General features: G+C 25.3%; 3 protein-coding genes and 1 long non-coding RNA gene across 5 annotated transcripts; 3 read left to right on the forward strand and 1 right to left on the reverse strand.

The window, feature by feature from the left end:
- The first annotated feature begins 268 nt into the window (after window positions 1–268).
- LOC123274712 lies at window positions 269–3,435 on the forward strand. The gene is made up of 3 exons (XR_006511560.1): window positions 269–791; window positions 1,368–1,518; window positions 3,059–3,435. It is a non-coding gene; the product is annotated as an uncharacterized LOC123274712 (long non-coding RNA).
- A 174-nt stretch (window positions 3,436–3,609) lies between these two features.
- LOC123274711 (spermatogenesis-associated protein 20-like) lies at window positions 3,610–4,623 on the forward strand (the record flags this gene model as incomplete). Its single annotated transcript, XM_044742444.1, is given in 3 exon segments — window positions 3,610–3,784; window positions 3,847–4,012; window positions 4,093–4,623. Coding segments are annotated over 3 exon segments (432 nt in total), but the record flags the coding sequence as incomplete, so codon positions are not given.
- Window positions 4,624–6,348: 1,725 nt separating this feature from the next.
- Window positions 6,349–7,681, forward strand: LOC123274710. Its single transcript, XM_044742443.1, has 4 exons — window positions 6,349–6,539; window positions 6,830–7,154; window positions 7,217–7,438; window positions 7,503–7,681. Exons 1-4 carry the CDS (start codon window positions 6,426–6,428, stop codon window positions 7,679–7,681), a joined length of 840 nt encoding a protein of 279 aa, XP_044598378.1. The 5' UTR covers window positions 6,349–6,425.
- Window positions 7,682–8,245: 564 nt separating this feature from the next.
- On the reverse strand, window positions 8,246–11,311 carry LOC123274713. 2 transcript variants are annotated; one of them, XM_044742446.1, is made up of 7 exons: window positions 10,816–11,310; window positions 10,274–10,523; window positions 10,124–10,186; window positions 9,815–10,018; window positions 9,300–9,636; window positions 8,639–8,866; window positions 8,246–8,509 (listed from the first exon to the last, which is right to left on the reverse strand). In XM_044742446.1, exons 1-7 carry the CDS (start codon window positions 11,166–11,168, stop codon window positions 8,451–8,453), a joined length of 1,494 nt encoding a protein of 497 aa, XP_044598381.1. In that variant the 5' UTR covers window positions 11,169–11,310; the 3' UTR covers window positions 8,246–8,450. The 2 variants fall into 2 exon arrangements, with proteins under 2 accessions (XP_044598381.1, XP_044598382.1); XM_044742447.1 differs by lacking the exon at window positions 8,246–8,509 and having other exon boundaries at window positions 8,669–8,866; window positions 9,403–9,636; window positions 10,816–11,311.
- Window positions 11,312–11,671: the final 360 nt, after the last annotated feature.

An 11,671-nucleotide genomic window follows, 5' to 3' on the forward strand; every position in this document is an offset into this window, starting at 1 on the left:
TTTACTAAAAAAAAAGTTTGGAAAATCCAAAAGTGCACGCCTCATAACGCTCATTCATTTTTTAAGAAAAAAATTAATTGTGTAATTGATTAAAAAAAAAAATTATAATTATGTAATTTCTTACAGAGTATTTTTTATTTTTTTTTTTAAATATCGGCACCCTTTTTTCTTGTCATATGCGCACGCAGTATAAAAAAATCTAGCTTGATCAAGTGGCGCCAAAGTTTTCACGTGACAAATAAGAAAAGTACGTTTGGCTTTGTACGGTTGTATCGTAGTGAATTTTAAGAAAAATTCAATTAAAAAAAAAAAATACGTAAACTAGGCCACTGATATGAAATACGGAGAAGTTTAATTGAGTCTTTACCGTGCAAATTTTAGAAAAAAAAATTTTTAAAAATGTTCGTATTTTTTCCGAGTCTTACGAGAAAGTCAGACCTTAATAACTTTCTCGAATTATGGTATTAACTACCGATTAGATAGGGTAAAAAAAAACTCAAAAGAAGGTTTTCGAAATATTCAGGTTTTATTTTTTGCAATAAAATATACAGGTTGCCGTGGAATTTATAGAGAAATTAAAATTATATAATCACAGAAAATTTTTAAGCAATCTACATTTAAATGGCGTCAAAATATTTGGCAACGTTGCGAAGCGCGCAAGCTTCAGACCATTCAATAAATTCAAACTAATTTATTTATTAACACTGACTGCAAGAACTTAAACATGGTTAAGGTTATATTGTGCAAATGAAAATGTAAACCGAAGTACAGCGTTGGCAAATCACGGACAGGTTAGTAACAGCTGATTTACAAGAGTCAAATTAATTTTTGTATTTAACTATTTTTTTTTTAATACACTTTAATTAACAAAGATAAATTATTTAAATAATGATATTATTAGTAAACTATCGGAGCATATATTACTATTTTTGAATTTTTTTAATTTTAATTCTAATATTAATAAAAAAATTAATATATTACTTTTTTTTTATAAATTCTTCACTATTACTTGTATTTTTAATTTAAAATTTATTTAAGTAATTAAAAGTACAAAAATAAAAAATGTTTGATTATTTATTAATATTATTATTATTATTAAATTAAAAACTGTAAATTTACAGCTTAACCTTTATAACTAAAATTTTTATATACTTTTCAATTTTTTAATAAGTCTTTTTAATATCATTAAAATTCACTATTGAAGGTTAATATTTATATGAAATGTATTTATTTTTATTTTATTAATAATTAAGTAACAACATGCAGAGGGAGTTACTCGCGGTTAACGTCATTTGGCTTCTTTTTTTTTTTTTTTCAATATTGGTAATCTTTTTAATAATTATGATAAAATTTTAACCCATTCACAGACTTGACGTGTTCCTGAACATTAGAATTGGTTAAATTCTAATATTAAATTTTTCCCTCAATTATTAATCTGCACATCATCAAGAAGTATGTAAATTGGGAATAATGTGCAGGTTTTTTTTGCAACGCCTGATGATGCTCTCCTAAATTAAAGTAAGCCTGCAAAATAAAAAAATTAAATTTTATTAAGTTTAATCATGATACTGAAGTTAGTTGACAGCTGTCAATTTTTTTAATTCTTATAACACTTCACTTACAATACTAAAAGTGTTTCTGAAAATTTTTTTTACTTTTTGCATGTGAAATTTTTTAATTCAATTTTTTTATAACAGTTAAATTGTTAAAAAATTTCTATTGTCTGTCAACTTCAGTGTTATGTTAAATTTAGATTTTTACTTTATTGAGAAATTTGTAATTTTACTTACCAAAGATTCATCCAGCAACTCCAAAAAACGCTCTTCTATTCTCGCCGCAGTCTTTTGTCTCTTACTAAAAATTTTATGTTGAGCAATAGCACTGCAATAAAAAAGTAAAAATTAGTTTTATTAATAATTATTAAATAAAATGTTTTTATTAATTTTAGGAAATTGTTATTAAAATTGTTATTAATGAAAAAACTTACTTCCAAATATTCGGGTGAGGCTCATACAAGTCCGAGAAGATAAATGTACGGTCGTACTTATGAAGTCGTAGACAAACGAGGATGTCGTCCTCGGCCCAAGTCCCTTGAAAAACAAAAATTTTAATTAATTGATAAATAAAATTAAGATTTTAATATTTGATAATTATTTACAAGTGGACTCAACCCTATTTTTGGCAATAACTACGTGAAAAATTAACATTTTCAACTTTTTTTTTATTCTACTCGTTTTAACAGCACAATTATGAAAAAGAAATGTAATAAAAGGAAAAAATAAAGATTTTGATAGTTTTTTTGGCTTTAAAAGTTAGAAACAATATCGGCTCTCATGTTTTTGCATAAAATTTCTATTTTATCTTATTTTGCTGTTTTTCGTATATATATTTTTTTTAAAAGTACATAAAAAAACAAAAAATTGAAAAAAAAAGGTGGAAATCACAATTTTCAAAAGAAGTTATAAATTTTTTTGAAAATTTGTTGAAATTGTGATGATCAATTTTTTTTTTGTTTTATGTATTTAAAACAAATATGTCAATAAAATCAAATCGAAATTTCCTTCAAAAAAATTAAAATTTAAATGGTTGATCCCACTTGTAAATATTTACGAAATATTTATATGATAATAAAAAATTTTAAGTTACTTACAACGTGTTAAATCTTTCGCCCATGAACTCTCGCCGTCGTAGTACATCTTGAACGTTAAACGTGTTGTTTCCAGGTGTAAGACTGTAGTAAACCTGATACTGGGACGCTTAAAAAAAAATTGAACGCTTAATAAAAAATAAAATTATTTAAACAAATGAAATTTCAAATACATTGTTGAGTGGCGATATGCCATCAGACATGCGCACAATCATAAACTGACAACGATGGCGCGCGCAAATTTAAATTCTATTAATTAATTTCAGTCATAACATTATTTGCTACGTACACGAATAAAAAATTCTAATTTTAATAATATAATATTATAATATTAATTAATGTTATAATAATATTCTTAAACAACCGTTATTTTAACATTTATTTACATACACATATTTTATTATTTGACAGGTAAATTTAAAAACGGCCTGCCATCTCGGTCACGCCGCCATCGGCCAGAAGTTCAATGAAACCGCCCAAGCGTCAATCAACGGAGCGAGAAAAAAAAAATATATATAATCAAATGCAAGTGTATGAGCTAAATGATTGCTGTTGATGGTGTAGCATTGTTTGGGCGACTTATAGAAATACGAGTTGGTGTAATTGACCGGAATAAAAAATGACAATCGCTACAAGAGGTCAGAGAGTAGGCATAGATCCACCGGAGAGCCAGCAGACGACACAGCTGGCACAAGTAACACAGATTGAAGAAGATGATATGCTAAATCGAAGAATAAGGAGCACTGAAACTGTATTAAAAGATATTACGCGAAGATTTGCTGATGAGGTTCTTTTTTATGTCTGAATTATATTTATTTACTGTATTGTTAGATACATTTTTTATTGATTTTTTGTACCATTTTTTAAAGGTGACACTGTTTAAATCACAACAAGCGTTAGAGAACTCTAATTCAGAGGTTCATTTGACTGATTTTCTTTTCAAGGATCCACAAGGCGAGCTTACGAATAAAAATGTCTTGATTGTCTTTGGTAGTATTAAAGATACCAACGAAAGATTTGATTTCAGTGTAGAAGATGTAGAGAAGTATTTAGCAGAAGCTAAACAAATACTTTTTGAAGCACGTTCACAGAGACCTCGGCCAAACTTGGATGACAAGATAATAACAACTTGGAATGGTTATTAATCTATTCTTTTATTAGAAAAAGAAAAAAATTTATAAACAATTTTTATTTTCTAGGCCTTATGATAAGTGGTTTAGCGTACGTTGGTGTTGCAATTAAAAATAAACAGTACATACAATACGCTGAAGATAATGCTAATTTTATAGAGCGTTATTTGTATGATAAAATGAATATTTTATTACAAAGTTGTTATCGCGCTGATGGAGACATAATAATGCAACCGTCAGTAACTTTAAAAATTTTATTTCTCCACCAATTTATAAACTGCATTAAATTAAATGATATTTTTATTTGCTATATAGGCTAACTCCAATACATGGTTTTCATGCAGATTACGCGTTTGTTGTTCAAGAACTACTTGATTTATACGGAGCGAATTTAAATACCCACTGACTCGAGCTAGCTAAAGAGTTGCAGGATATTCAGAATAAATTATTTTGGGATGATAAAGACGGTGGTTATTTCAATAAAATTAACGAGGATAAAAATAAAATCCTGACACTAAAAGACGGTAAAATGAATTACTGATGAAAAAGATCTACTGATGTTACCCGTGGGAAAGAAGAAGTGTGCAAGATTAACTGCTGAGGCTGCTAATTACATAATTTAATCAACATACGTATTATTTAATAACAGATTGAATATTGTTGCGATTGTTTTTACGTTAGTTATTTCATTATTTCTATTATTAAACACTTATCAGTCAATTGGTTTTATAATCCCGATCATTCGACATTCTGGGGACTCAAGTTTATTCAATATGAAAAATTATGTCGATTGGCTGATATATAATTGTAATAATTTGCATTTTATTATTAAACTTTGTATTTATTAATGTGTTAATCAATAATTTTAAAAATTGAGATATATCATTTTTTTCTAAAAAAAATTATAATAACCAAATATTTTTTTCTGGTATTTTAATGAAATAAAATTAATTTATTTAATAAATATATGTATTGATTATTCAAATAAATAAACCAATTATTGTGGTAATTATTAATATAATTTGTTCGATAGAAAATAATTATATAATAAATTTTTTTTAAGTGAAGTTAGTCACAAATGAATTTTGGTATTAGTAATTATTTATTTAAACATTTAAAATGATAATGATAATAATAATAATAATAATAATAATAATGAATATTAACTGTAATATCAATTAACAAAACACTATCTTAAAAAAATTTATGTATGAGTGTCTTTTGTTTTATTTTTTATTAAACGAATTTCATTCAGCTTGTCATGTTTTAATAAATATTAAAATTTTTAAAATAATTCTCTTTGAAGTTAAAAAAAACGTTTTAAAGTAAAATTTTTTTTATTTTGTTTTAATTTTAATAATTAATTTTTCAATAAATTTAATATTTTTAGAAGAAAATATTAAAAGTTTTGACAAGAAATGTCATTAAAAAAATATCCTGGTATAAAACCAGGCACTTACGTTTACAAATTTAATAATTATTTATATCACAAAGATAGTAGTGATCACACCAAATTTAATTGTTCATTGCGAAGAGCATTCAATCAGTGTCCATGTGTTTTAAAAAGATTAAAAAAAGGTTCTAAAGTTGATGAACGCAAGCATAACCATGGTCCCCCTCGCACATTAGAAAGAAGAAAAATAATAAAAAAATTAAAAAACAGTGCATCGTCAAGTTCTTCTACAACAAATAATATTTTAAGTGAAGTTTATGGGTATGATTTAGTAGTATCATTTTTTTTTAATAATACTTATCAAGTCTCACATTTTTTTTTTTTTTTAATTTATTTAAACTATTATACTCTTTAAAAATATTATAATTTATTGAAATTGTATATGTTTAAAAATTTTTATTTTTAATTTAAATGAGCGTTATAAGCCGTGCACTTTTTGATTTTAGTACTTTTTTTAAAATTTATTATTATTATAATATCTTGTCTATTTTCAGAGAAGAAGATATATCAGTGAAAGACAAGAATGCATCAAGAAATATTGTTAATCGATTCAGACTAGGACTCATCCCCAAAGTACCGGAAAATATGTTTTTATTGCCTGCAGTAATTGATCAGTATCAGTCAATTACAAATTATTATCAAGGACACTGTGTGACTGATAATAATGACTCGGTGGCTTTATTTTTTTCAAGTCCTTATTTCTGGGAAAAGTTGAATGAAGTACCGGAAATACATGTGGCAACTTCTTATAAGGTATTAAGCTTGAAATCAAGTATTAACGATTATAATTTATAGATATACATTAAAAACACCAACATTTTTATTATTTTGTTTACAAAATTTTACAAATTGTTATGTAAAGATATTTTTTAATTATTTAGTCTTATCCAAAGGATCTTTCCATTTCTCAACTGTTAACAATACATTTGAAGAAAGACAATAAGGTATAATAATTTTTTTATTTTTCTTCACTTCTTTTAAAATACTAGAAATTTAAATAGCGTGCTACTTAACTTGCGAGTTTCGACTATTGACTAACTTTACACTATCATGTATTTCTATTGTAGGAATAAAATTAAATAATTTTTTAATTTCAATAATTTAGAGTTTTCCAGCGTTATTAGTATTATGTAGCTCCCATTCATACGAGCTTTATAAAAGTATTTGGAGTTTTATTACTACGAAATTGGCCGATATGAAAACTAATTTAAAAAGAATTGTCTGTGACTATGATAATGATTTTATTAGAGCTACGAGAGATTATTTTGAAGATATTGATGTAAGAGGCTCATGGTACCATTTTATTAATGTGAGTAATATAATTTCAGCTATTAATATATATATATATATATATATATATATATATATATATATATATATATATATATATAAATTAAGCAATATTAAATATAGCTAAAAGTTTTGTAAATCCAAATGTGCATGCCTTAAACGCTTATGTGACATGTAAATTTTGCGTTAGAAGAGCATACCATAGCACTTAAGATATGGAAAAAACATAATTAATACATTTTATTTGATTTTAAATGCAATTGTTTTTTAAATTATTAATGTGAAATATTTTTTTTTTATCCTGTGTAGTTATGGACCCGCAAATGGAGAAGCTTAGGCCTTGCAACGGATGTGGTTCATTCTATTCTACAAATAACTTGGTGCCTTCCTTTATTTCCAGTAGAAAAATTTCCTGAAATGATTAATATGATGAAATATTATGCACGAGCTGATGAAGACAATTCAGCAACTTTAAATACATTTGTAACTAGCATAGAATTATGGTGTCTACCATTAGCTAAAATGATATCATTATTCGATTGTAAATCAGATAATGACATTAATCTAACCGAAGACTTTGTAAGAAAAATTGGAAATCATCTTGGGGTTGAGCCGAAATTACATCGCTACTTAGGTAATAATAAATATTTTATATCATTACATATTGTTTTGCTCATTAAATAAACATATTTTTAGGAAATATTGCTCGAGTCTTAGAAAATTCGACCAAGGAGTTTAAATCTAAAAGAAATGCAGAAATTGAAAGAAAAGCGTTTCAGATTAAAATTAATGCTTCTATTCGATCACTTCAGTACACTTTAAAAAAAGAAAAAATTACAAGCGATGAATTTGTAACTAAGATATTGAATGACATGAGTTTTTTTTATGAAGTCCATCACCAACTTTCATATCATCAGTGTAAGATTTAACTACAATCATTGAAATTTATATTCTTATTTAATTATACCATTTTAATTTTTAGATAACGGAGACCAGTTAAGGTTGCAATACGTTCCAGACATACAATTCTTCACTAACAATTCTTCTCTAGCAGAAAATATTAATGAGAATGATTCGGAAAATGATGATAATGAAGAACGGCAACGATTCGAAAGTGAAAATGAATCTACTATTGAAACGGATGAACTATCTACTGATTAAAGTAATAAGTTAACAATTCTTAATAAGTTAATAATTTTAAGTTAATGATTCTTAAAAATAATAAAAATAATAACGGATGTACGATCATAATATTTTATAAAATAAAATTTGCTATTATTTTAATAAATTAATATATATTATTAAGAGAATAATCAAAAATTTGTGGCCAGTGTATTTATATGATAAAATGGGTTCTTATGGTTAAATTTGGTATCGCTAGAAGTCTTGACCTGCAGTTGTGCCTTCTTATGGTTTCATATCATTTACACTAATAGTCAATTTATGATAAGTATTTAGGCTGCATTCGAAAATACTCTAGATACATAATTTAGAAATTATCTTGTATCTTGTGACCTACTAACATTTTAAAGATATAAGCTCATCCCAACATTACACTCATCGAGACTTTTCATTGGAGTACTCACATCAATTTTTAATATATTTATATATATTATATATATGTATTTATGAAAAATATATCAAAATGCATGTGGGTACTCAAATGAAAGTTCTTGATGAGTGTAACATCAGGATGAGCTTATATCTTTAAAAACGTGAATATTTATAAAAGTACAGTGCAATTTAACAAAAGTCATTATTTAATAAAACAAAATTTCAATTTCTTATAGTTCACAAGTCACGACAGTCACATAGTGGCTGTAAGGTTGGTAGCTCTAGTAAATACATTAAATCACTAAATATTTATTTATTTTTTAAAGATCACTAATTTACAGAATATAAACTAAATAAGTCAATAATTGATATTTCATTATACTGTAAAAAGAGATGGGTCTGGCAGACCAATGATTTTCTTGTCATCGTCTTTGTCTGAAATAATTTAGAAAATAAACATTATTAACGATGCTTAATATATATAATTTATCTTTAATGTTAGTAAGCAACAAAAGTTAAAGTTGTTATAATAAAAAAAGCTAAAAATATGATAGTTTTACTTACATTGAATGGAATTCAGCTGATGAAGAATTTCTTCATACAAAGACGTTGTCAAAGCATTTTTTAAAAAATCAATCATAGTCAACTTTCCGCTGTTAAGATCATCTAAGTTTTGTCTTATGTGTTTATCAATAATAACATATCGGTAACATTTGAGACCAAGTAGTTCAGAACCTTTTTGTAATTTCTTCCATCGATCATTGCTTTCACAACAAATATTTCTAATTCTTTCTGAAAAATTAATGTTAAAAATTTTAATCATTAGTTGATCGAAAATTTCTTTTGTTTTAAAAATATTATACATTGATCAATTTTTATCTTTTTGTTAGTTAGTAATTTAAAAAAAAATTAATCTATATTATAAAATAATTTTATCTATATTTTTGTTCAATTTATGGACAAAATAAAAAAATGAAAATAAAAACAAATTTAAGATTATTTTCGGATGAAGAAAAAAAAAAAAATAAAATAAAATCCATAATAAAATTTTTTACACTACAAGTTGGCGAAAAATTCACTCCATTTATTTTCTTACCGATATTTTTTTTTTTTATTTTTAATAATAATACGATTCTAAACATTATCTCATTGATAAAAAGATATATTTTTAATTATTGAGAATTTCGTTACTATTATTTTTAAGTTAATTTTTGAATTACCGTACCTAGATATGTAAATAATTTTGGATTGTAACCTCCAAGATTATTAACAATATGTCGATTGAAATATTCACCAATGTTGATAGCCTTATCATAATTTTCATTTACCGAAATAGATTCGGCTTGTGGTAGTAACCATGCTTCCAAGCTATGAATAAATTTATTTAAATCTTGCTCAGATTCATCATACAGCTCTATTGTATCTTTTATTGTTGCAATTATTTCATGAATAGCTTCTTTAAACCGTTCAGCTGGAAGTAATATGATTAGCCATGTATATCTCAATACATCGTGAAGCAAATTTTCATTCAAACCCATAGACCTCCAAAGTCGACAAGTCATCTAAATAATAAATAAGAAAAAAAAATGAAATTTACACTAAAATTAATTCGCTCCAGTGTAAAATATCAATTCTGGATTATAATTATATGATCTAATAATAATGTTATTTTAATAGTTCACAACAAAGTTTAATAAAATTAATAATCTTATTATAGTTTCGTTTAGATAATATACATACCCGTATGTAACTGAACCATGAACCTCTTAATTGAATACCACCCAATGAACTTTTTGTAACAGACATCAAAACAGGATCATAGTCACAAACTACTGATTTCAAATTTTCTTGAATAGACGGTACTCGGTCTATCAAGTTACTCCATAACTGCGAATACATTGATCCACTTGTCGAATTACACATAACGAAAATGCTAGGTAAACCCTATACACAAGAAGAAAATCTGATTTATAATGAACAATATCTATTTATTTAAATTTTATAAATGTGCATTAACTGAAAAATAAAGTTATTTTTAAATTTACTCACAATGTTATTTTTTCTTAAATGGAATATCAATAGTTGTTTAAAAGGTACATCAACGGGGACATTCTGAAAAATAATGAAAAAAAATAGTTAAAAGAAATGCAATATACTTTAATATCTTAATTAAAACTATTAACATAAAAAATTTTACACCTCATAAGTTCTATCGATTTGTATTTCATCCACGTCACCGATATGCTCTATTAATTCTTTATCAGAAAGAATAATAGCAGAGCCGTCTTCACACATAACTTCTCCCCGAAAAATACACGCAGTTTTTGAATAATTTTTAAGTGTATCTTTTAACTCTGTAAATACTTTTGGAGCTTCGGGTAGTAATGATTTTCTCGTCCGAGAAACACAAATTTTTACAGCAGTAGGACTAAGTCTTGATTTTTTTATACTGAAATGCAAGAAGTAATTATTTAAAATTTTAAATTTACACTTTCAAGAATTGTTTTTAAAAAATTAATTATTTATTATATTGATTAATTATTTTATTATTATTATTATTATTATTAATTATTATTTTATTATTTATTATTTACAAATTTGAAAATGTTTAATTTTATGAAATTATATTGCTTAAAATGGAGAAATAAATATTAAGTAATTTACTATTGAACTATGGAAAGTACTATCATCGATTTCTTTTAAATAAAGAAACGATTATAGGTTATGGATGAAAAACTTACTCTTCATTAAGTTCATTACAAATCGTCGTTGATGTTGAAAAGGTTTTAGCCGCAAGATGTTTAATTTTTTTTGTTAATTTATTTTTTTTACATTTTGGAGGTTTGGGGTGAGTGTGTTCGATTGGAGTAAATTTATAGTCATCTCCAACTTTCTTGGCTACAACTGGACACCGAGATACTGTTCTCTTAGAAGTGCAAGTATATCTCGGTGATTTAGATTGATAATCCTTATGAAATGTATAATCACCAATAAAATACTTCCATGTTCCAGGAAATAATCCCGGAACTTTCTTTATTTTCATGTTATATTTAAAATTATTTTCAATCATTATTAATTTAATACTATATATCATAGTATTTAACAAATGATGAATTGTGTCCCGTTTCTTTGTTTTTTTGCGAATCTCGAGTAATGACTAACTTCACAACTTTTATAATTTTATATTTTTGCGAGTTTTGACTAGGGAATTACTTCAAGATTTCCATATATCTTTATTCAGATATCGAAAATTAATTTATTGATATTCTCCTTAATATATATGTTGATGTAATTTAGCTATATTATATACTTATTGATGTTTACTGACATATTAATTAAAGTGTATGATAATTAAAGTGTATAATTGTGTATCAAGTGTATAATTGTAAATACTGACAACAAAATTTTTCATTAATTATATACTCGGTTTTTGTTACAAGTTAAAATTAATTTCATATTTTTATAATGGCTTCTCAAGCTGAATTAAATCTCATGAAAAAGACGAAAATTATTGCTATGATAAAGTGTGGTAAAAATAAAAAAGACATCATGGAAGAAGTGGGGTGCAGCATCAAAACTATAGAAAAATGGAGAAAA

The sequence above is a fragment of the Cotesia glomerata genome, unplaced genomic scaffold (assembly GCF_020080835.1).
Source record: "Cotesia glomerata isolate CgM1 unplaced genomic scaffold, MPM_Cglom_v2.3 scaffold_61, whole genome shotgun sequence".
Lineage (NCBI taxonomy): Eukaryota > Metazoa > Arthropoda > Insecta > Hymenoptera > Braconidae > Cotesia > Cotesia glomerata.